Source organism: Microcaecilia unicolor, chromosome 5, assembly GCF_901765095.1.
Source record: "Microcaecilia unicolor chromosome 5, aMicUni1.1, whole genome shotgun sequence".
In the NCBI taxonomy this organism is placed as follows: Eukaryota; Metazoa; Chordata; class Amphibia; order Gymnophiona; family Siphonopidae; genus Microcaecilia; species Microcaecilia unicolor.
In genome coordinates this window covers 346,742,932-346,769,197 of record NC_044035.1, presented here as the reverse complement: position 1 = coordinate 346,769,197, position 26,266 = coordinate 346,742,932, and the positions used below count along the sequence as shown (strand labels likewise).

The window sequence follows — 26,266 nt, the reverse complement described above, 5'->3', positions numbered from 1 at the left end:
TGAATAGGCTGGAGTGGGCTTCGATGGTAACTCCAGCAGTTGGAACATAAGGATGGGGCCAGATAGACTTCTGTGGTCTTTGTTCCAGAAACACGAAAGAAAGACCATAATCAAGTATATAATATCACACTCGTTGATTTAATGATGAATTGATCATGAGTGTGACTATTGGGCAGAGTGGATGGACCGTTCAGGTCTATTTGCTGTCACTTACTATGTTACTATTAATCCTCTTTGCTCCCAGGCTGGTGCACAGACCTCAGCTCTGACACAGGCACGAGAATCAGATGTCACCTGACCTACTGGCGCGTGCATGTGGCGGCCTCTCAGCACCCACTGCCAATGGATCAGAGACAAATCTTACATGTGCACACCAGAGTGTTCCAAGTTCCAACTTCCGTTCCTTCCTTGCCTACAGTGCTGTGGCTCAAATCCAGAAAGAGACTGAGGGAGCTGACTGGAACTTTCTTTTATGCACTTTTAAATTCTTACGGGGATGGGTGGGGATGGGTTAAATTCTTACGGGGACGGGTTGGGATGGTTTAAATTTTTGCGGGGATGGGCGGGGACGGGTAAGATTCCAGTGGGGATGGGTGGGGACGGGTAAGATTCCAGCAGGGACGGGCGGGGATGGGTAAGATTTCTGTCCCCGTGCAACTCTCTAGAACTGAGTTCAATTCCCACTTCAGGCACAGGCAGCTCCTTGTGACTCTGGGCAAGTCACTTAACCCTCCATTGCCCCATGTAAGCCGCATTGAGCCTGCCATGAGTGGGAAAGCGCAGGGTACAAATGTAACAAAACAAACAAAACAGTTCCTCTGGCTAAGCCAATACTGAATGCAAAACACAGCATTTGCTGTTCAATGAATGGCAGTCTTCAACAGATATGGCATTCTATTGTTGATTTAAAAAAAAAAAAAAAAAGATAGAAAACAGAGTAAGGTTAAATGGTCAGTATTCTCAATGGAAAAGGGTAGTTAGTGGGGTTAGGGCTCTGTGCTGGGACCACTGCATTTTAACATATTTATAAATGACCTAGAGATGGAAGTAACTTCTCCTCTACTGCTAATTCAAGACTCCGTTCCTTTTATCTCGCTGCATCTCACGCCTGGAATAGACTTCCCGACCTTGTACATCTAGCCCCGTCCTTGGCAGTTATCAAATCCAGGCTAAAAGCCCACCTCTTTAACGCTGCTTTTGACTCCTAACCACTACTCTGTACCCTTTTATTCCCTCCTCTTTAATTCCCTTACCTCTTAGTTGTTATGTCTATTTGACTGTCCTACTTAGATTCTGAGCTCTTTGCGCGGGGACTGTCTTTTTATGTATGATGTACAGCGCTGCGTATGCCTTGTAGTGCTATAGAAGTGATAAGTAGTAGTAGTAACTAGTGAGGTAATTAAATTTGCTGATGACACAAAGTTATTCAAAGTCATTAAATCACAGGAGGATTGTGAAAAATTACAAGCGAACCTTACAAGACTGGGCATCTAAATGGTAGATGACATTTAATGTGAGCAAGTGCAAAGTGATGCATGTGGGAAAGAGGAACTCAAATTATAGCTACGTCATGCAAGGTTCCACGTTAGGAGTGACCGGCCAAGAAAGGGATCTAGGTGTCATCGTTGATGATATGTTGAAACTGTCTGCTCAGTGTGCTGCTGCGGCTAAGAAAGCAAATAGAATGTTAGGTATTATTAGGAAAGGAATGGAAAACAAAAATGAGGATGTTATAATGCCTTTGTATTGCTCCATGGTGCAACCGCACCTCGAATATTGTGTTCAATTCTGGTCGCTGCATCTCAAAAAAGATATAGTGGAATTAGAAAAGGTGCAGAGAAGGGCGACAAAAATGATAAAGGGGATGGGACGACTTCCCTATGAGGAAAGGCTAAAGCGGCTAGGGCTCTTCAGCTTGGAGAAAAGGTGGCTGAGGGGAGATATAATAGAGGTCTATAAAATAATGAGTGAAGCGTCTGTTCACTCTTTCCAAAAATACTAGGGCTAGGGGGGCATGCGAAGAAGCTACAATGTAGTAAATTTAAAACGAATCCGAGAAAAGTTTTCTTCACTCGTGTAATTAAACTCTGGAATTCGTTGCCAGAGAATGTGGTAAAGGCGGTTAGCTTAGCGGAGTTTTAAAAGGTTTGGACGGCTTCCTAAAGGAAAAGTCCATAGACCGTTATTAAATGGACTTGGGGAAAATCCACTATTTCTGGGATAAGCAGTATAACATGTTTTGTACATTTTTGGGATCTTGCTGGGTATTTGTGACCTGGATTGGCCACTGTTGGAAACAGGATGCTGGGCTCGATGGACCTTTGGTCTTTCCCAGTATGGCAATACTTATGTACTTATTCTTTTTTTAAAGTTCCTGACACACTGAGGACACACAGCGTTTAAAGTTATTGATGTCATGCACGCCTTGAGACAGCTTGGTAGCGAAACTTTGGCCACAGTCGGTGTGACTGACATACCCTGCACTTATGTGTCTACTATTATTTAGAAGTTAAGTATTTTTTCACTTCAACTTTTTTTGGATCCATGAACTTGCTATTCCTGTGAATTTTTTAGCAATATGGAATTAAAGAGATAAGGGTTTTTAATGCCGATGAAGGCAATTGACCCATGTGATTTCCTCTATACCCTATTTTAAATGTACATTGGATGGAGGTTTGGGCACTGAGGCTTTTTCCCTTTCTCAACAATATTTTTTTGCACTTCACAGGAATACAGTATTATATGAAGTATTTTGCAACTGTTACAAAGAGAGGGGGTTTTTTGTATGTTCATTTTAAAATGACATATATGATCTACATTTACATTAATAGAGATTTGTTATTAAAAAAAGAGGAGGAAGCACTGACAGAAGTACAGGGATGCAGTGCATGGTAGAGATAGAAATTAACATAATGGTGACTTTAACATGGTTAATTGCTATTGCTAGTTACTGCAACGCGACATTAATTTTCTTTCATTGTGGGATTTTCAGGGAAACAGTTATCATTTATTAAAATTTGCTAAACTGCCTTTGTCGCAAATCAAGGAGGGATATAGTATAAGTGGAAAAGGAACACCATAATCAAATAGGGCAGTTAAGAAGCATACAAAACTTCCACAACCACACTATTAATTATATTCTGCAACAGCTGACTGCAAGCACAGAGAACCCTGACGGAACAGACACTCATAAAACCTAGGCTCTGTTATCTTGTGGCAAGTGGAGGAGTGGCCTAGTGGTTAGAGCACTGGTCTTGCAATCCAGAGGTGGCCCGGTTCAAATCCCACTGGTGCTCCTTGCGATCTTGGGCAAGTCACTTAACCCTCCGTTGCCTCAGGTACAGACTTAGAGTGTAAGCCCTCCTGGGACAGAGAAATATCCAGTGTACCTGAATGTAACTCACCTTGAGCTACTACTGAAAAAGGTGTGAGCAAAATCTAAATAAATAAATACATGGAATGTTGCTACTATTGAAGATTCTACATGGAATGTTGGTACTATTTGAGATTCTAGATTGAATGTTGCTACTTTTTGAGATTCTGGAATGTTGCTACTATTAGACATTCTACATGGAATGTTGCTATAATGGAAGAGTGGCCCAGTGGTTAGAGCACCGGTCTTACAATCCAGAGGTGGCCAGTTCAAATCCCACTGCTGCTCCTTGTGATCTTGGGCAAGTCACTTAACCCTCCATTGCCTCAGGTCCAAACTTAGATTGTGAGCCCTCCTGGGACAGAGAAATATCCAGAGTACCTGAGTGTAACTCACCTTGAGCTACTACTGAAAAAGGTGTGAGCAAAATCCAAATAATTAAATAAATAAGTGCTGAAAAAGCCGACTCGATCCATGGACAGCCAGTAGAGATGACCTAAAATAGTGAAACTTGACTCAAATGAAAACAAAGTTGCATTTGAAAGTTTAATACAACACGGTTTCATGACTACATTGATCCTTAATTGGATCTAAAGTAAACACATCATATGCATTGCTCATTTCATGTACTCAGCCAGTGTTAGCCCCAGTAAAACAAATTTTCTCTCTCAACTCTGGTCTCTGTCGGACTACTAGGCTACAGCGTTCTTGGATTTGAAATATGGACAGAGAGCTGGACCCTTCTATAGTGCCAATAAGTGAATTGGTTTGGAGAAATGGTGACATGTTGTCTGTACACTGAACCTGGTTTGAGACAAGATCATGGAGAAACTATTTATGACAAGTGCTGAGGGCATAATTCAGCAGTGGAGACTGCAGGTTTTGGAAACAGTGAACATGATACAACTCATTCGTTTCAGTGGATTGAAATATTTAGTGAGAGGGTTTGGTTCTGTAACTTTATAGGGATATATGCATGCAAGTATGAATGGGATGTGTAAGGATTTTTATATTTTGTTATGATTCAATAAAAGAAGGTTTGGTTTTTTTTTTTTGCTTGAATAGGAGATTATAGTAACTGTTAATGTTGGAATAAAAATGCATGAGATATTTGAATACAACTGAGGCACTGGAATGCATATAACATCTTATGAATATTCAGTACAAATACCCTAAAAATGTAACTAACCAGGCAGTCCTTGCAGACTGTGTTGAGAATCACTGGATTAAATGACTCCCCCTACCCCTGTATAACATTCAAGTGCTATACAAATGAATACTGCCCAAAAGTATAAAGATCCATATTAAACACAAATGCATCAATTCTGTCAAATTCAGAAGGCAATAGTTACATTTCTGAAGGTATTAGGCCTACAGGAATGTTTCCTTCATGCTACAAGCAAAATATGTCTGGATCAGCTCAGATAACATTCATCCATCTTCTGGAGACTTACTCTTGTGCACAACATTTTCACACAAGCCCAAACTCAGCAGAAAGATTAAAAAGAGCACTTTAACTGGTGGCGAGCTACAAATATTATCCTAACGTGTCCACAAAATACTATCTTAAAAATGTGAAGCCAATTCCTTTCATTTCTTGAACCGACAGGGAATTTGGGGATAAGGGTGGGGAGAATCTCTGCTCTTCTGATCAGCAGCAGACATTTAAGCAGACAAACAAGCACTTTTTAACCAACTTTGTGACTTTTATTTGTGGACAACAATTTTATACGCCTAAATATCACTGAACTGTGTACAATTAGGAACTTAACACTCTAGGAGAGCATAGCAAAATTAAAAAAAATACACAGACTCAAAGAAATACCAGTCTCAATTGTTTTGCCCATATTATTTTAATCCTGTGTATACAGAAACATAATTGCAGCTCAGAATTTTTAACAACGATAAAGTTACAATCACCCTTCAATAGAGATTAACATCTTAACTCGAAATGTTTGATCTGCAATGTGGACTTAAACAGCTTCCCCATTACACAATTGTTAATTTTTTAAAATTCTTCCTTTTCCCAGCAACATTACAATATTTGTTTTTGTACATCAGACATTTCACTTCCTGAAGTGCACAAGGAGATTTCTCACCCTGAGCCACTGGCTCATGTTTGATCACTGATCCAAAGTTATAGGGAAAAGCTAGCTACTAAATTTATCTATTTTTTTTTGTACTTATTTTCATTTATTTTCATGTTTTGTGAAGATAAAATATATTTTCACAGAAATCTACAAGTTCAGTTGCTGGTGTGGGTTCTTTCTTCGATTAGAAAATCAGAATGTGGGAAATGGAAGCTTTAAAAAAAAGCCTTTTATTACCTTAGGATTCAGCAATATCCCTGGAGATACATAGTTATCTTATTTTGTTTTAACTTTTATTTCTGAAACCAAGGTTTTCATTTTTTTTTCTAACCAAATGACTTCATTTGTGAAAACAAAGTCAAAACACAAACTATGTTGTGAACAAGCTGACACTATTTTCTTTTTCACTATATCCCAAAGTTGCAAGGGAAAGAAAAAGAAAAAAAAAAGTAAGTAGGATTCACTCGAAAGAAGCATCGAGAGGAGGAAAGAAAGTTAGAAAGAGTTGGCGCTCTACAAAGCAGGTATTGTACTCTCTGCACACCCAGCGTTAAAGGGGGAAAAAAGGTGGTTTCACAGCAAGTCAACTCGACGGTAGTAGAGGAGGTAGGCTGTACGCTCCGCTGACGGCTTCACCACCTGGTACTGGTTTATCACTTTCACCGCCTGGTCATCAATGCGTAACCAACCATTAAGACCAATCTGGAAGACATCTGTAGTGTAATGGCCACCAGTTGCACTGTTTCCATGATGGTAGACAACTGGGTTGGGGGGGGGGGGGGGGAGGAGAGAAAGAAAATAACTTTGTAGGTGAAAGTAAACAACAGTATTTTAACTTCAGTTTTGTCTGTTCAAGCAAAAGCACCCTGTGAACTACTTGTATGCAATGCTTCAAATCTGCTTTGCTAAAGTGATACCTACTGGCCACCCAATCTGCTTTCTTTTCAATTGCCATTCACCCCCTCCCCCCAATGCATGGCACAGTTTAATAAATTACTTTTTTGCAAAGGAATTACTCAGGTTTGTTCTTCTCCAATGGTGCTGTATGCTGCCAAAAATACATATCTATTTTCACTAAGCAGGTAGTAGAATTTGTATAAAGGTATCTAGAAGCAGTAAACGAACCTGACATGCCCTGAAGACATACAGCAGACAGAGAGGGAAGGGGAAAGGGAAAGAGGACTTGATATACCACCTTTCTGAGGTTTTTGCAACTACATTCAAAGTGGTTTACATATATTCAGGAACTTATTTTGTACCAGGGGCAATGGAGGGTTAAGTGACTTGCCCAGAGTCACAAGGAGCTGCAGTAGGAATCAAACCCAGTTCCCCAGAATCAGAGTCCGCTGTACTAACCTCTAGGCTACTCCTCCACTAGCAACATTCCATGTAAAAGCCTGCCCTTGCAGATCAGCAATGCGGTTGCGCAGGCTTCTGTTTCTGTGAGTCTGACGTCCTGCAGACTCACAGAAATAGAAGCCTGCACGGCCGCGTTGCTGATCTGCAAGGGCAGGCTTTTACATGGAATGTTGCTAGTGGAATAGCAACATTCCATGTAGAATCTCAAATAGTAGCAAAAGAATCTCAATAGTAGCAACATTCCATGTAGAATCTCAAATAGGGAAATAGAAATGGGACTTGATATACCGCCTTTCTGAGGTTTTTGCAACTACATTCAAAGCGGTTTACATATATTTAGGTACTTATTTTATACCAGGGGCAATGGAGGGTTAAGTGACTTGCCCAGAGTCAGAAGGAGCTGCAGTGGGAATCGAACTAAGTTCCCCAGGATCAAAGTCCACTGCGCTAACCACTAGGCTACTCCTCCACTCAGAGCAATTTAACAACACAAAAACATTTTTAAAAATCCTATTTGGTTCAATTCTTTAGGAAAGCAAACTTGTGTTGTTGTAATCTTTTGTATCATCTAATCAACCCTCTTTGATCTGCATAACTACAGAATACACAATGGGAACTGTGCTTTGGCTTGTAACCAAAATGTCTTATATTGACCAACATACTTTGCTCATAGGAGATCATTCAACAATGGTTATAACACGGTAAAGCAGAGTTGATTGCCTATAACAGAGATTCTCTATAGACAGCAGAGGTATACAGCCACACCCCAGATGTTGTCACCAACGGAGCCTAGTGTGTCGGTGTATTCCTTCAGCTCAGAAGTGGACCTCTCTTGAGTATGCGTGAGTGTTCCTTCCTCTCCAGTCCATAACAAGGCTAAAGTGAAGTTGCAGACAGAGTACTTTTCCTTATTAATATTTATTGTATTTATGTATTGTGGGATGGGGACGACAACAGGTGAGTGTGGCTGCAGGAGAATGCAGCCACACTCACCTGTTCCCCCCCCCCCCCCCCCCCACCCATCCCCACAAGGTTTGTACTACGATGGTGTTTAAACACGCCCAATGAACTGTAGTACATTTATGGGGGCAATAGCGGATCTTTGCATATTGATGATGAAGCCCAGGGAATGAGTGATGAGGTGAATAATCCAGATCTGAGGCAAAGGAGAGTGCTGAGGTGACCAGCTAGACTGAGAGGACCCAAACGGCACACTGCAGAGAGTCTTGAATTTAAATGGTCTCAACATTGTGAGGGAGGAGTTGTGGAACTGGATTATATTCTATTGTTTGTAAAATGACAAAATTGTCCAAGCAACTGAATTACGACTACACCTGCAGGGTCTGATGGAGGGAGGCAGGAAGAACTAGGGACCGCTGGACTGAGAAGAGACATAGTGCATTTCACTGGTCTATGGCAGAGGGGACCTTTCTTATGAGAGGAGAATTTGCAAAGAGCTGTGGTAACAGTATAAAGAGAAAAGAAGAGTCCCCAAACGATTAAACAAAAACCAAAACAACAAAAAGAATGATGGAAGATCAAATTCTAACAGAAGAGCAAACGTTTATTGAAATATACAGTAAATATACAGAATTTGATTGGTCTTCCCCCGTTCTTTTTGTCTTTTTGGTAAGCAACACAGTAGATCACTGCAGATAAACACCTGTACGGTCCATCCAATCTGCCCAACAAGATAAACTTGTAGCATAAGATCTGATGTGATAGATACTACATGTGTATACTTGATCTTTATTTGTCCTTGCCATTTTCAGGGCACAGATCGTAAAAGTCTGCCCAGCATTACCTTTGCTTCCCAATTACTGGTGTTGCCATCTAACAACCACTAAGCTTCTTTGAATCTGTGCCTTCTAAACAAGATTCCTTTTTTGTTTATCTCGCATATTTTAAAATTCCACTACCATTTTCATCTCCACCACCTCCCGAGGGAGGGCATTCCAGGCATCTACCACCCCATCCGTTAAAAAGAGTACTTCCTGACATTATTCCTGAGTCTGCCCCCCCTGTAACCTCAATTTGTGTCTGCTACTTCTACTATCTTCCCATCTGTGGAAAAGGTTTGTTTATAGATTAATGCATTACAAATATTTGAACACCTGTATTTCCTCCAGGGTATACATATTCAGGACCTCAAGTCTTTCCTCATACATCTTGTGACACAAACCCCATACCATTGCTGTTGCTTTTCTCTGAACTGCTTCAAGTCTTTTTACATCTTCAGCTAGATATGGCCTCCAAAACTGAACAGAATACTCCAAATGGGGCCTTGGAACAGGGGCATCAATACCTCCTTTCTTCTGTTGGTTATACCCCTCTCTATGCAGCCCAGCATCCTTCTGGCTGTGGCCACCACCTTGTTGAACTGTTTCGTTACCTTGAGATCCTCAGACAGCATCACCCAGAGTTCTCTCCTCCTGAATTGTGCTTATCAATCTCTCTCCTCCTATCTCATATGTCTCCTTTGGATTTCTGCACCCCAAGTGCATCACTCTGCACTTCTTGGCATGAAATTTTAACTGTCCACTCTTATACCCTAAACCTTTAATGTAGTGTGCACTAGTGTACTATGGTGCTCAGAATATAGTGCATGAATTTTGCTTACATCACCACTGGTAATCACCATCATTGCACCAGCCCTCCCTTCCTTCCTGCTGGTGGAGCTACAAACACGCTCACTGCATGTCAATACTTAGCTTCCCAGTGTATATATACTTCCTTTTTTCTTTTTTATATGCTTGTGCTAATGCTGTGAAAAATAAATAGTGAATGGCATTAAGCCACTGTGCTCGTTCTCAACATGCTGCATGTTTCACCCTCTGGCTTCATCAGGAGAACGAATCTAAAATGAAAATGTACACACGTAGTACGCTACTACATCTCTCTTATCACTATTAACAACTATCAAAAAGTTCTTTATACTTGCGATTTCATGGAGACTGCCAGGAGGAGATCAGACCATTACTCTACATTACATTACTCTAGTTTCCACCCATTAGCGCAGGAGGAGGCCATCCCATATGGGCAATTTTTACGGGTGAGAAAAATATGCGACACGAAGGAAGATTTCCTCTACCATGCACAAGACATGAGAACAAGATTCATACAGCGGGGATACCCGAGAAAAACGATTAACAGAGCATACAAAAGAGCTGCTAATAGACAGTGGTTATTGCTACCTAGAAGGCAGAGGCCTATGGATACAGACATTATCACCTGTGTATTACCATTTTCTGCCAGAACATCTCAGATAAAACATATTATAAGGAAACATTGGTCAATAATGCAGCTGCATGGCACACCCACGGCACCTCGATTTGCGTACACCAGATCTCAAAACCTAGGGGAGAGGTTGAAATATCGTGCGCTGGAAGCAGCCCCTATAGAAGACAGAGGGCACAGCAGTGTGTTCAGTACTGGTCTCCGTATCTCAAAAAAGATATAGTAGAATTGGAAAAGGTACAGCGAAGGGCGACGAAAATGATAGTGGGGATGGGACGACTTTCCTATGAAGAGAGGCTGAGAAGGCTAGGGCTTTTCAGCTTGGAGAAGAGACGGCTGAGGGGAGATATGATAGAAGTGTATAAAATAATGAGTGGAATGGATCGGGTGGATGTGAAGCGACTGTTCACGCTATCCAAAAATACTAGGACTAGAGGGCATGAGTTGAAGCTACAGTGTGGTAAATTTAAAACGAATCGGAGAAAATTTTTCTTCACCCAACGTGTAATTAGACTCTGGAATTCGTTGCCGGAGAACGTGGTACGGGCGGTTAGCTTGACGGAGTTTAAAAAGGGGTTAGATAGATTCCTAAAGGACAAGTCCATAGACCACTATTAAATGGACTTGGAAAAATTCCGCATTTTTAGGTATAACTTGTCTGGAATGTTTTTACGTTTGGGGAGCGTGCCAGGTGCCCTTGACCTGGATTGGCCACTGTCGGTGACAGGATGCTGGGCTAGATGGACCTTTGGTCTTTCCCAGTATGGCACTACTTATGTACTTATGTACTTATGTACAGATGTAACAACTGCCTATATTGTAAACATGCATGGGAGACAAAATCCGTTATCCATCCGGTAACCAACCAGACGATACAGTTATATGGAAAGATGGATTGTGATACAACGTAAGTCATCTATGGTATAAGATGCCCATGCATGAAATGGTACATAGGGCAAAGAAAAAGGAAGACCAAGCAGCGCATAGGCGAACAACTTAGTAACCTCTGCACCCACAAGAAGGAAGCCCCATTAGTTGGGCATTGGGACCTGATGGGACACCGTGAGGAAGACCTATTGTTTGTGGTATTAGTGCATCTTCAACAATCACGGGGAGGTAACATAGTGTCTCAGCTGCTGAGGAAGGAAGCGCCATACATTTATAATTGGCAGACCACACACCCCAGCGGTTTGAATAAAGCGATAGATTGGCGGGCGGTAACGCATCTATGAGGACATGCATCGGCGTTTTCCTGATCCTGAACAGTAGGTCTGATCTCCTCCTGGCAGTCTCCATGAAATCGCAAGTATAAAGAACTTTTTGATAGTTGTTAATAGTGGTAAGAGAGATGTAGTAGCGTACTACATGTGTACATTTTCATTTTAGATTCGTTCTCCTGATGAAGCCCGAGGGTGAAACATGCAGCATGTTGAGAACGAGCACAGCGGCTTAATGCCATTCACTATTTATTTTTCACAGCATTATTTTTCACAGCATTAGCACAAGCATATAAAAAAGAAAAAAGGAAGTAACAGAACAGACAGCCATTCTATCTGCTGGTATATATATATATACACACACACACACTGGGAAGCTAAGTATTGACATGCAGTAAGCGTGTTTGTAGCTCCACCAGCAGGAAAGAAGGGAGAGCTGGTGCAATGATGGTGATTACCAGTGGTGATGTAAGCAAAATTCATGCACTGTATTCTGAGCACCATAGTACACTAGTGCACACTACATTAAAGGCTTAGGGTATAAGAGTGGACAGTATATATTTAGGTTTCTATATTCTCCTTTATAAAAATCATATAAGAGAAACCTATCGATTCATCCCCAGTATTGTTTGTATTATGAAATTTTAACTGCCAGACCTTTGACCATTCTTCTAGTTTTTGGAGATCTCTTCTCATGGTTTCTACTCCCTCCAGGGAATCTACTCTGTTGGCTATCTTCATGTCATCTGCAAAAAGGCAAACTTTTCCTTCTAATCCTTCACAAACATATTAAACAGAATCAACCCTAGCACTGACCCCTGAGGCACTCCACTGTTCACCTTCCTTTCCTCCACACAGATTCTATTTACCACCACCCTCTGCCACCTGTTAGTCAACCAGTTTCCAATCCAGTTCATCGCTTTGGGTCCTAAGTTCAGCCCTCTCAGCTTATTCACAAGTCTTCTGTGAGGAACTGTATCAAAGGCTTTGCTGAAAAAGTAGATTACATCTAGCACACGTCTTTTATCCAGTTCTTTGGTCACCCAAAGAAATCAATCAGATTCATTTGGCAAAATTTTACTTTGGATTCTGCAATCCGTTGGCTTCTAGAAAGTTCCTTCAGCAGTGACTCTATTATTTTTCCTACCACTGACGTGAGGCTTATCGGACAGTAATTTCTCACTTCTTCCATGTCCCCGCTTTTGTGAAGGACCACATTAGCTTATCTCCAACCCAGCGAAACCTCTCCAGTCTCTAAAGATCTATTAAATAAATCCTTAAGAGGTCGTTCCTGGACTTCTCTGAGTTTCCTCAATATCCTGGGATGTATCCCATCCAGCCCCATAGCTTTGTTCACTTTCAGATTTTCAAGCTGTTTATAAACGCTTTCTTACATGAATGGTGCAATATCCACTCCATTCCCAGATATACCCTTGGCAGATGATTGCAGTCCTTCTCCAAGATTTTCTTCAATGAACACCAAAGGGAATTATTGTTTAGCATGTTCACTTTATCCCCATTACTCTCCACATAGCCTTTTTCTAAGCATCTTTCAGTCTTACAATTCCATTCGTAGCTTTTCTTCTGTGTCAAGATCTCAAGTTCAGGCTGAAAGATCAACCTACATCAAAGGGCAGCCAACCTTTCATATATACTTAGCTATAACTGCAAAGATGTGGCAAGGTTCATAGTGTGACCAGACACTGACATGGTTGTATTTTTCAGTGAAGGAGAAGGAACAATGTCCTGCAAATAATTAAGCTAGCATGGGTACCAGTTGGGAGATGCATGGCAAGCACAACTCCAGAAAAAAAAAGCATGGGGAATGCAGTCTGCATTGTGCAGCAGGCACAACCCTAACAACCTTGCTGGCCAGACTTCATGGGCCATATTGGTCTTTATCTGCCATCATCAATCTCGTTTTGACCCAGTTTGATTATTATAATTCCATCTATGCAGGGCGTATTGAACGTATCTTAAGGAAACTGCAAACTGCCCAAAATACTACAGCTAGACTTGTCATGCTTTGAGAGGGCTACTTCTTTGCTGATACATTTTCATTGGTTTCCCATTACAGCCAGGATTGTATACAAACTCTATGCTCTCATATTTCGATTTTGTATGGTATTGCCTCTCTATGTTGTCCCTTGTTACTTTGCCTCCTCGCAATTCAATCTTTCGTGCAAAAGAATACCTGCATCTTCATTTTCCTACCTGTAAGAAAGTAGTTTATAGATCTATATATTTAGCTACTTTATTATTGAATTCTTTATTATTTACGATTCCTTCCTTATTGATATGTGTGGATTTATGTATTTTGTTTCATATTTTGTAATGACTTCTTTTAAGCCTGTTAGGCACAACTTGAAATTGTAGGCTATAAATGTCATAAATAAATAATCGTTCACTATCTTTACTATATGTTTAGTTCACTAGGAAGGGGTGGGTCAGGTAAAGGACAAGAAAGGGAGACAGCCACAACAAAAACACTAAAGATGGTCAAGCTCGTGCGGCTGACAACTAGATTATACCCGTAAACCAGAATAGCCTAGGCAGAGGCAATCTGGCAAATGCAGAAGACCAAACGGTTTTTATCTGTCAATAAATATGATGTTAATGACACAAAGTTGTTCCAAATGAAAAAATGTGGGTTAGGAATGTAAGCTATTACAACACTTGCTTTCAATTCATAGAACTATACTTTAGTGCTGACCACTAAAGTACAGCTCTCAGGACATCGTTAAAATAAGGGAACAGTTGTGGTGTCATACTGCCTGCAGTAGGTTCATGATGACTTTGTGGTTAGAAGTATGTGTAAGGACTGTAAATTAAGTACACTTTGTAGATACAGAATACTCCAGGAAACAAGGAATTGCTTATGACATCTTCTTCACACAGTTTTATAATGATATAACAAGTCACAGTTTCCATGTTAAAATGCCAAAAACCACAAAATGATTTCCCTGTGCTAACTGTGATATTCTATATGAATGGGACCTAAAGCTTTCTGGTACCTGTGCAGAGAAAAAGCTTAGATTCATTTTTCATTCAGGAGGCATTTTTGTTTTGCATTCAATAAAACAATCTTAGTTTGTGGTAAACGAAACGATATAACAGCTTCCCTAACAGAAACTTCCAAAGATGAGGCGGTAAAGGGTCAACATTACAGCCCAATTACAAATCCTGAATGAAATGGGGCTATGCCAGCTGTGAGGGATGATGACTATGCCACAACAATCCACAGTAATAGCTTCATTAAAAAAAAAAAATTATCTGAGGGAGTGGATTGCCGTATCTCTCCCTAAGCAAGTCTAAAACTTCTGAGCTGTCTGTGTACTAGAGTAATTTCACAAGCTGGATTCTACCCATCAGACAGGATTGCTCCATTTCCCTAAGTAGTTTCATCACACCACTTTGTAAGACTACCACATGTACCCAAACCTGTTCCAAAACTTTCAAAATCTCTATCAGTTTTCACAAAAAGATGAGAACAGTTTTTGTTAGCAGTGTCAAACGCAAGGCTTGTACAAAAATCTTGTTTTAGAGGTGGCTTTGTATGTGACACCTGTATGTTATTTACAAATTAGGATTTTGTTACCAATATAAGCATTAGAACCAAGTTCAGTGGTTATTGAGCAATAACCCAAAATATTAACCGTTTCTTTTTCAAACCTCATTTTGCTGTTGTCCCAGAGAAAACATAAGAAGTGAAAAATTCTCTGTTCTGCTTTATATTTGTGAGGGCTAGGGGGCTCAAGAAGGAAAAGCAGCCGAATGTGAGTAGGTCAGCTCTGTGTTCAAGGTTTAAATTGTCTGATCTGGCAAACCTGTATTACTAAAAACCCCTCTTTTCAGAAACCATTTAACAAATATCCATTATAAACCTAAGCAAAAAGTGCTTCTACTGCATGTGGAGTCCTGGACGTCCGAGAAAACTTCCCCAGCTGTAAAGGAACTAAATACAAACAGGCAGACGCTACTACCTTTGCGTACAAAAGCACACAGATATGGAACGCACTACCCACGGACCTAAAAACCACGAACAACTTAACCAGCTTTCGCAAATCTATGAAAACACATCTCTTCAACAAGGCATACAAAAATAATCCTTAATGAAACAAATCACTCCTTACACCACCCAAATGCTTTAAACACCCCTCACACAACCTTACCTAACACCTTCTAACTAATTATTCTTGTACCTCTAGCCTATTACCAAATGTATCTAAGATTATGTAATGATGATATCATATTAACACCATGTAAGCCACATTGAGCCTGCAAAAAGGTGGGATAATGTGGGGTACAAATGCAATAAATAAATAACTAAACTCATGAGTGGCTCAGCCTGTCCTTTATGACACAGCCCTTCATGGTCATGGTCACTTCAGGATACAACCTCTCTCCATCCCCTCCTATTTGCTTCGTGACATACTTTATTACCTGTTTAAAGGAGACTTACCTGATAATTTTCTTTTCATTAGTCCTTCCCACTATTTTGGAACCTATGGGATAAATGTGTCCATCAACCAGCAGGTGGACATAAAGAACTGAAAACTGAACTGAGACATCCTCTCTTGGCATCCAGGCCAGCTCCTCGGTATTTACGTAGACAGGCAGTAAGGAGAAATTCAGAACAAACACAACTACATTAAACAACTTGTTAACCTAAAACTAACCAGATGACCTAACTTATGTGGCCCTCTCTCATCTCTAGACAACTTGTAGAGAACAAGAGATATGCAGAAAGCACCATGGAAGGTAACAGTCATTATATGACCCATTACTTCGCACCGATTAACATCTCAGAAACCTCGGGCGGGCCTCTGGAATAATAGGAAGGTCTAATGGAAAGAATATTATCAGGTAAGCCCTAATTTCTCCTTCCATTACGTAGCTTCCCACTGTTCTATAACCTGTGGGATGTTCAAAATGCGAGGCTGGTCCACTGTTCTCTTCATCTGGTGGGAGGACATCTTCAGGACTGTAGGGAGGAGTGGGCCAAAATCATATCAGACCAGTGGATTCTGGATAATCTTACAGAAGGTTACAAGTTGGAGTTCTCCCACCTGGTCCCTCCACTCTTCTTGCTAAAAGGGAACCAAGGCAATCATGGTTCAGGCCACTGTAGATTCCTTGCTGGTGATCCGGGTCATTGTTACAGTTCCTCCGGAACTACTGAGTAGAGGCGAGCTATGGCTCTTCCCACTCTCAGCCCTATGTCCGGTGAGACCCATTTCTGCTGCAATCAGGTCTTGAATGTCTGGATGCATCGGGAAGGCCTTAGAAAGACCTCTAAGCCCCCTCATGATCAACAAAGATGGAACTCCTGACACCGAAGCAGAAGGCTTCTCAATGGAAAGCACCACCAGTGCCTCAGAAATAAGAGTACTGAGCTCCTCCTTATGAAACCTCAGAACATTCAGATCATCCCCCTCTTCAGGAGGGAGCTCTCCCTCCTCTAACAGCTCATTTAATGATGGCTCCTCTGAATACACAGAGGCTACATCAGATGCGGAGAGATAAGCAAAGATAGTCTCATCTGCCCACTCCTGGAAGTATAAACAAAATCTCTTAGGAGTCAGAGGGGCAGCGGGGCAAGAAACTGAAGCACCTTGCAGCAACTCTGTCTGTCCCTGCATTAGTAAACAGGCCTGGTGTAAGAGCAATATAAACGTTGGAGAAAACAAAAAATCCCAATACAGCTGCTCTGTTGGGCCCTAAGGCTATAAATGGTGGGCTGTGCTCCTTACAACCAGTCAGCCCCATCAAAATATTGCTTGTTCCCACACTCTCCTGTATCAAGCTGCACACAAGCCCTGCCGGAAAGCCTGAAGACCCCAGCATTATTGGATGCTGCATTGAATCCGAAGATGTGCTGCCGCTGACCGTTTCCTCTGTGTCTCGCGGAATTCCCGGCGTGCATGCATTGTCATGCCCCAACGCTTTCCCGGCAGGTCCCACAGTGGGAACACCTCTTAACTGCCTCCATTGGAACCACCATTCATCTCGACTCTCACAAGTGCTGCACAATGTGTCCCAAGTGGTAAGGCAGGTTCCCTCCCCTGCCCCAAGTAGAACCTGCAGTCCTTCAAGCAATTCTGAGTCAAACTTATTCAGACTTACCAATGCAAGCTGCTCCTCCCAGGCTCACAGTTTCCACAAGTGATCAGCCACAAAGCGACAAGGCAGTGGCCAAAAGGATGCTAGGCTGAACAAAGAGGGGTATAACCAGCACAAGAAAGGAGGTGTTGATGCCCCTGTACAATGTGTGGGTGAGGCCCCACTTGGCGGTTCTCGTTCAGTTTTGGAGGCCGTATCTTGCTAAGATGTAAAAAGACTTGAAGCAGTTCAGAGAAAAGCGACAAAAATGGTATGAGGTTTGTGTCACAAGACGTATGAGAGACTTGAGGGACCTGAACATGTATACCCTGGAAAAAAAGGAGAGACAGGGTGATATGGTAGACATTCAAATATTTGAAAGGTATTAATCTACAAACCTTTTCCCGAGATGGGAAGATGGTAGAACTGGCGGACATGAATTGAGGTTGCAGGGTGGCAGACTCAGGAATAATGTTAGGAAGTACTTTTTTTTAACGGAGAGGTTGGTAGATACCTGGAATGCCCTCCCGTGGGAGGAGGTGGAGATGAAAACGGTAATGGAATTCAAAAATATGTGGGATAAACAAAAAGGAAACCTGTTTAGAAGGCACAGATTCAAAGAAGCTTAGCGGTGATTAGATGGCGACAGCAGTAATTGGGAAGCAAAGCTAGTGCTGGGCAGACTTCTACAGTCTGTGCCCTGATCGTGACTGGGCAGATTTGGATGTGTTTTGAGTGGGGCTTCGAAGACAACTTCAGAAGTTGGAGAACAAGGACAGTGCTGGCCAGACATCTACGGTCTGTGCCATGAAAACGGAAAGGACAAATCAAGATCAATTATACACGTGTAGTGGCCTAGTGGTTAGGGTGTGGACTTTGGTCCTGGGGAACTGAGGAACTGAGTTCGATTCCCACTTCAGGCACAGGCAGCTCCTTGTGACTCTGGGCATGTCACTTTACCCTCCAGTGCCCCATGTAAGCCGCATTGAGCCTGCCATGAGTGGGAAAGCGCGGGGTACAAATGTAACAAAAATAAAATAGATACTATTGGGATTCTACATGGAATGTTGCTACTATTGGAGATTCTACATGGAATGTTGCTATTCCACTAGCAACATTCCATGTAGAAGGCTGCGCAGAGCTTCTGTTTCTGTGAGTCTGACGTCCTGCACGGTATGTGCAGGACGTCAAGACTCACAGAAGCAGAAGCCTGCGCGGCCACATTGGTGATCTGCAAGGGCCCAACTTCTACATGGAATGTTGCTAGTGGAATAGCAACATTCCATGTAGAATCTCAAACAGTAGCAACAGTGGAGGAGTGGCCTAGTGGTTAGGGTGGTGGACTTTGGTCCTGGGGAACTGAGGAACTGAGTTCGATTCCCACTTCAGGCACAGGCAGCTCCTTGTGACTCTGGGCAGTCACTTAACCCTCCATTGCCCCATGTAAGCCGCATTGACCTGCCATGAGTCGGAAAGCGCGGGGCACGAATGTAACAAAAAAAAAAAAATCATACCGTATGCTATCTTGTGGGCAGACTGGATGGAATGCACAGGCCCTTTATCTGCCATCATCTACTATGTTACTATTTACAATTCTTACCACAAATGAGAAAGGCTCAGAACTAATACACTGTCCCACGCTCTCCAGCAAACATTTTTCTTTCTTTCTTTGAAGTTGTTGTGCTGGAAAATGAGAGCGCCATGGGAAATAGGGGAAAAGTGAAAGTAAATTCGCAGGGCATCTCGGACAGGTATCTGAGATCTCCGGATATGACTCTGCACACTCAAGCCACCCACAAAGCCTGGCTCTTCTCCCAAGCCTTTAATATAGAGGGCAACTCACTATATACACCCATTCTGCACATGGATTAGCTTGCTACACATACAGTAATTTAGATCAGTTCCTTATTTCTTCCTTAACTATACAAAGAACTTGCCTTGATTTTAGTCAACCATCAAATTATTCCGACTGACTTTATACCACGCAATCTTGTTCCCATATTGCTCTTGGTCCCTCAACTATTGGTAAGGTGTACTGTAAAAAATCTTTAGCATCATATTTATGTTAGTTGAATGTTCTAATGTATGCTTTATAGATGTATCGCTAGTATTACCGCTAACACTGCATTATATCTCTGGTATTTGAATTCCAGTGCTGTTAAATGTGTACATTTTTGATACTGTTTCATGGTAGTTCTATTATCAGGTTTTCAATTTACTGCTTTCAAGTTTACCTCATTATTGTATTTATGTTTAGTCTTGTTTTTTTTTTACTATTGTTATGCTGTTAACAAATGTAAGTTTTATGATAAACTGTACCTGCTGCACCACCGCCTTGGGTGAATCTCTTCATAAAGGTGGTTAATAAAGCCCAATAAATAAATAAATAAATGAAACAGGACCACAAGTAAATCACTCAGAACCAGAGGCTGAAAAGTATGTCCATCCACCTTCTGAGATAGAAAATACTGAGGAGCTTGGACTGAATGCCAAGAAAGATGTCTCAGCTCAGTTTTCAGTTCTCTATTTCCACCAGCTGGTTGATGGACACAACTATCCCACAAGTTCTGGAATAATGAGAAGCTACGTAATGGAATAGTCAATTCTACCAAAGCCTGGAAGAGACTAGATGCAAGCAGGCAGTGCTTAAGTAGAGGTCTGGGTTGTGTGGGCAGTGTAATGCAAAAAAAAAAAAAAAAAAAGTCACTGAAATAATAGTATGCACTAATGCCTATATCATGGAAAGTACTCAGAGAACTGAAAGAAATTATTAGAGTTAAAGGGCTGAGCCCTGTGGAACACCAAAGAGTAATTTATGTATGGCCGAGGTGGAGTGAGAGATGACCTTAAACGTATGATTATAAAGAAAAGATAAAATCTGTTAAGTCAAACACTGCAGAGAGTCTCCCAGAGGGGACCTGGGAGAAATAAGGGCAACTACAGAGACAGAGCAAACAATGAATGGATTGGAGAACAGGCAGACTTGGGCTACATGTCATCTTAAAGTAAGATATTTTAATGTAAAGGGCCTGATCATCACCATCCAAGACAATTCTTATGAAGACAGATTCAAGACTAAAATCAGACTTTATTTTCATCCAAGAAACCCTTTACAAGCAAGGGTTACCAGGTTCCTTAAACACAGCACCTTTACTTAGGCACTATGTGCATCCAATCATGAAGACATAAGTACATAAGTACATAAGTAGTGCCATACTGGGAAAGACCAAAGTCCATCTAGCCCAGCATCCTGTCACCGACAGTGGCCAATCCAGGTCAAGGGCACCTGGCACGCTCCCCAAACGTAAAAACATTCCAGACAAGTTATACCTAAAAATGAGGAATTTTTCCAAGTCCATTTAATAGCGGTCTATGGACTTGTCCTTTAGGAATCTATCTAACCCCTTTTTAAACTCCGTCAGCTAACCGCCCGTACCACGTTCTCCGGCAACAAATTCCAGAGTCTAATTACACGTTGGGTGAAGAAAAATTTTCTCCGATTCGTTTTAAATTTACCACACTGTAGCTTCAACTCATGCCCTCTAGTCCTAGTATTTTTTGGATAGCGTGAACAGTCGCTTCACATCCACCCGATCCATTCCATCATTATTTTATACACTTCTATCATATCTCCCCTCAGCCGTCTCTTCTCCAAGCTGAAAAGCCCTAGCCTTCTCAGCCTCTCTTCATAGGAAAGTCGTCCCATCCCCACTATCATTTTCGTCGCCCTTCGCTGTACCTTTTCCAATTCTACTATATTTTTGAGATACGGAGACCAGTACTGAACACAATACTCCAGGTGCGGTCGCACCATGGAGCGATACAACGGCATTATAACATCCGCACACCTGGACTCCATACCCTTCCTAATACACCCAACATTCTATTCGCTTTCCTAGCCGCAGCAGCACACTGAGCAGAAGGTTTCAGCGTATCATCGACGACGACACCCAGATCCCTTTCTTGAGGTACATTTGTACTTGTTAAGTGCCTACTTGGAAAAAAAATATCATTGGCAAACATACACTCCCTCAACAATGCTCATGGGTCTTTTATGATCAAATATCAAGGTACTTTTATAGCCTTTGCAGAGGGTCCACTAATTCTTGGAGGGACTTCAATTTAGCACCTGATCAGACTAAATTGCTCCAGCTTTGATAAAGAGACAATCAAAGGGGCTAGATGGCAACTAAAAGGATTTAAAATTAACTGAGGTATGATGACAACAGCACCCAGATCAGAAAAACTATACAGTGCCCAGTCGGCAGGTCCCACAGCAGAAATACCTTTAACTACCTCCATGGGATTCGCCATTCACCCTGACTGTCACAAGCATAGCATGTGTCCCAGGTGGTGAGTCAGTCCCTTACACTAAATAGAACTTGCAGCCCTCCAAGCGGTTCCGAGTCAAACTTTAGTCGGACTTACCACTGCCAGCTGCTCCCCACAAGCTCACAGATGAGAGGCTCAGGACTGATACTCTCTGTCCCCACACTCTCCAGCAAACCTCTTTTTTTTTTTTTTTCTTATGTTTTTTAAGATTGTGTGTGCTGGGAAGGAAAGCTCCACAGGAATCACAGAAGAAGTGAGAGGGTGGAAGAAGTAAATTCACAGGGCATCAGAGACAGGGATCTTAAGATGGCCAGATATGACTCTGCAGACCCAAGCCACCTGAAAGATCACTGGACCAGGAGCAAATCACTCAGAACCAGCGGCTGAAAACTGTGTCCTGTCGCCTAGGGTTACCAGATATCTTCTTTTAAGAGGACATGTCCTCCTCCTGGACTTCTTCAGGTATGTCCTCCCGTTTTGTTTTTTTTTAATTTTTAGAAAATATCCTCTTTTTCTTTTAGTGTGCCTATGACCAACACAACTACCCACATAATAAGAGAAATCATCTCTGGCCTATTAGTCAGGTTAGACATATGGAGGTGCTAAAGAGAGAGAAAGGCATTTGCCTGATCTCTCCTGCTTCCCTGTTTGGTTGAATTTAGAAATTTTATTGGTGCAGCACAACTTTAAGCATACAGTATGTCATCATGCAAAGACTTTCACAAGTATCTCAGTCAGAAGCCAGCCAAAGTTGTTGAGGGATATCCACTCTTCTGATAAGTATGCTTGGGCTTGTCTGAAACTCAAATCTGGAAGTTTTTGAAAGTAGATTATTGTCTACTGCTGAACTGTAAGACAGTCACTGTTTGATGTGAGTTTATTAACTAAGAGCCATTTGCTATGATTAAATGTTTGTTAATTATAGGTAGCAACCATTTTTATTTTTTGTGTCCTCTTTTTTGTCTCTGCAAATATAGTAACCTTAGTCCATCCACCAGCTGGAGATAGAAAATATTGAGGAGCTGGACTGTATGCCAAGAGAGATATATCTCAGCTCAGTTTTCAGTTCTCTATCTCCACCTTCTGGTAGATGTACACAACTCTTCCACAGGTTCTGCAATAATGGGAAGCTAAATGAAAAATGTTTTCAATCTCCCGTTTTACACATTTCCAATGAAGATTAAAGACCACCGCCCTTCCACTAATTATTTTTTTAATTTATGGTTTGCCTGAGCCACACCAACAGGACCCTTAGTAAGCCTTAGAGTTTTGAGCATGTAATCAAATCTTAATACTGAAATACTGCTAAAAGTAGATGCTAAGCCATTTATAACTGAACTGTGGATAAGTCTCTCTCTTTCACGTAACTGCTTTCAGAGCCACGGTATTAGAATACGGAGGGCTTTGGGAATTTAGAACAACTGCATAAAGCCAGCCACTACAAATGCTGTGTGGTGTTGTCCAGAATGGAGAAGTGAAAAGTATATGGTTTAGTATACTCTGAACAACAAAATACTAAAAAGCTCCTTTCATAATATTTATGTTATATACATCATCTAGCGCAGAGTAATGTTAAGTTTAAATACCTGCAAAGAGCCGATAGGTTCTTTGGCCTTTGAAATTTTACTTTTCCGCCTGGAGAAAGTAGATCTGAAAACAAAGCACATGTCAGCATTAGACAGATACTTACCACTACTACTACTATTTAACATTTCTAAAGCACTACCAGGGTTACGCAGCGCTGTACAAACTAACAAAGAAGGACAGTCCCTGCTCAAAGGAGCTTACAATCTAAAGGACAAAAAAGTGCAGTCAATCAAATTGGGGGCAGTCTAGATTTCCTGGCTAGAGTACAATGGTTAGGTGCCGAAAGCGACATTGAAGAGGTGGGCTTGAGAGAGGTGGGCTTTCCCCAGGAGTTCTCTCCTGCGCCTCTAAGCTCAACTGGAACCAGCTTTTATTGGGCAACAGCATTATGTCCAACTATCTGAGGCTTTTTTCCTATAATCCCCCCCCCAACACACACATACTTTAGTCCAGTTATTCAGTCAAAAGCCCTGCCAACAACCACACAACAGGGCTTCTAACAGAGTCCATAATGTTGTGCCCTAAGTGCAACCACTAAGGGTGTTAGCATTCTCTAACAGCTAAGACTCTCTCTCTCTGGAATATGAATGTAACTTGGCCACATCTCAAGCCCTAACCATGCAGATAAATGTTTAGTTAGTCTTCTGGACAAAGGCCCAACGTTCTTGTTGTTTTTTCTTTCTTTCTTTCTTTCTTTCTTATCTTATTATCTCTGCTTCCCTCTGCTCCTATGGTCTTTCAAGCTCAAGAGATCTAACCCCTACTGAGGTTATGCCATCACACACCCTTATTCCCAATTACTGTGATTTCCCTACTTTTACCCTTCTCCTGCAGACCAGCCACTGCAGTGACAATCCTTAATCAGGAGTCAAACACGCAGAACCCTCTGAAAGCAGGTAACATACAGCAGAGGATGGCAGATAAGGAACAAATGGTCCATTTGGCCCCATCCACTGTTCTACCTAAAGATATATTCAAGCTGTCATATGTACAAGCCTGATTACTGCAGTTATTACTTTTGATAAGAATCTGTTTTGTCACCTTTCCTCCTGCTCCTCTAACGTTCTGGATAAATAAGCATATTAAATTGTTTTTAAGTAGAAAATGTCCTGCATTTTACCAAAAACAGAAATATTTATTATCTCATCTGTACCCCCAGTTTCCCAACAACGTCAAACCTTCAAAACCTTCTTTCCTCCAGTAGGATCTCCTTATGTCTCCCTTCATTGGCCAGTGGTTAGCAGCCCCTCTCTGAACAACTCCCATCATGTTCTCTATCCTTATAAAGGTTAAGGCCTTCAGAGCAGCACACAGTACTCAGGTGTAGTTTCATTAGTGACCTACACATATAACCTCCTTTTTGCTAGTTCATATCTCTGCTTCTGTATCCAGACATATTACTAAAGCTGCATGTTGCTATTTTACACCAACTAGGCACTTTCAAATATGAATTACTACTGGATCTTTCTTGTTTAATAATTCGCAGTTTTAGTCTCTCCAGTGATGAGTGGCTAACAGATTCTTGGGTGCTGTAAACGCTTTTTCCAAAGCATCCACAGCTTTGGCTAACCCAAGAAGCAGAAGTCTAGGCTCCAGAATCAAATCCATAGCAATGTTTAGCACTGCCTCTGAGCCAACCCCATTTTATCTCTGGTCTCTTATAAATAATGATGTGCAGCAATACAGAACTATAAATCGCCATGTTTCGCAAACAAGATTACATATGAAACCCAAATAGATTCAGACAAAATTATGAAGTCTAAGCTCTGTGATTAAATTTTGCAAATCAATGGACGCACTGTATTTAGCTTCTTGAGCCTTTACCTTTACTGATTTCCAGATCCACTGGATACTCAACATTCTTGATGAGTTTTTGGCATCCACCTGTCTTCTCATACACAAATCGCTTCAGGTGTAAAACAAGAACGGGTGGCAGCTCTTCCAGGGTCACTCGACGACTAATCTCAACCTAACATACAGAAAACACAAAACGTAAGCATGAACCAGCCATGATGCTTGTCCATATCAACACGGAGGGAGCAGCAGGCCATGTTGGGCAAACTCATTTACTGTGTTCTATTTGCTGCAGGTCACAAATGCCTCCACCTCTACCCCAAGTCAAAGTACCAAGCTATGGCTTTAGTAGATTATTAAATAAAAGGAAAAAAGTTACAGAATTGGGACTGAGAGGACACTTTAAAGAGGCATATTTTCAAAGCACTTAGCCTTCCAAAGTTCCATAGAAACCTATGGAACTTTGGAAGGCTAAGTGCTTTGAAAATGAGCCCCTTTGTACATTAAAAAAAGTTTTCTTATGCAAGCTTTTGAGACAAAGTACAGATCTCACACATCACATTATAGATCCTGGCAACAAGTTACTTACTTACTAATTTTTATGAAACAGAAGATGGGCACCCCTCACCAGCAATTCACTGGCACTTCAAACCTTTTCCAGACAGGCAGGCGTAGAACTAGAGGACATGAATTGAGGTTGAAGGGGGGCAGACTCAGGACTAATGTCAGGAAGTATTTTTTCACAGAGAGGGTGGTGGATATGTGGAATGCCCTCCCGCGGGAGGTGGTGGAGATGAAAACGGTAATGGAATTCAAACATGCGTGGGATAAACACAAAGGAATCCTGTTTAGAAGGAATGGTTCCGTGGAATCTTAGCGGAGACTGGGTGGCGATGCCGGTAATTGGAAACAAAACGGGAGCTGGGCAGACTTCTACGGTCTACGCCTTGATCGTGACTAAAGATATGGATGGGCTAGAGTGTAAATTTTAAGGGGCTTCGATGTTAGCTTCAGAACTTAGTACAAGACTTCTATGGTCTGTGCCTTGAGAACAGAAATGACAAATCAAACTCGGGTATACATATAAAGTATCACATACCATGTAAATGAGTTTATCTTGTTGGGCAGACTGGTGTAATATATTTCTGAAGCAGTTCTAGTTTCTGCATTGTACA

At 41.6% G+C, this 26,266-nt stretch overlaps 1 protein-coding gene across 1 annotated transcript in view; it reads right to left on the bottom strand.

The window, feature by feature from the left end:
- Positions 1 to 5,420: 5,420 nt before the first annotated feature.
- LOC115470915 (ubiquitin carboxyl-terminal hydrolase 10-like) overlaps positions 5,421 to 26,266 on the bottom strand; it is a 200,593-nt gene continuing 179,747 nt past the window's right edge. The window contains 4 exon segments of the mRNA XM_030204534.1: positions 5,421 to 6,224; positions 23,297 to 23,334; positions 23,336 to 23,360; positions 25,122 to 25,266. Of these exon segments, the coding sequence (XP_030060394.1) occupies positions 6,037 to 6,224; positions 23,297 to 23,334; positions 23,336 to 23,360; positions 25,122 to 25,266 (396 nt within the window). The 3' untranslated portion in view covers positions 5,421 to 6,036.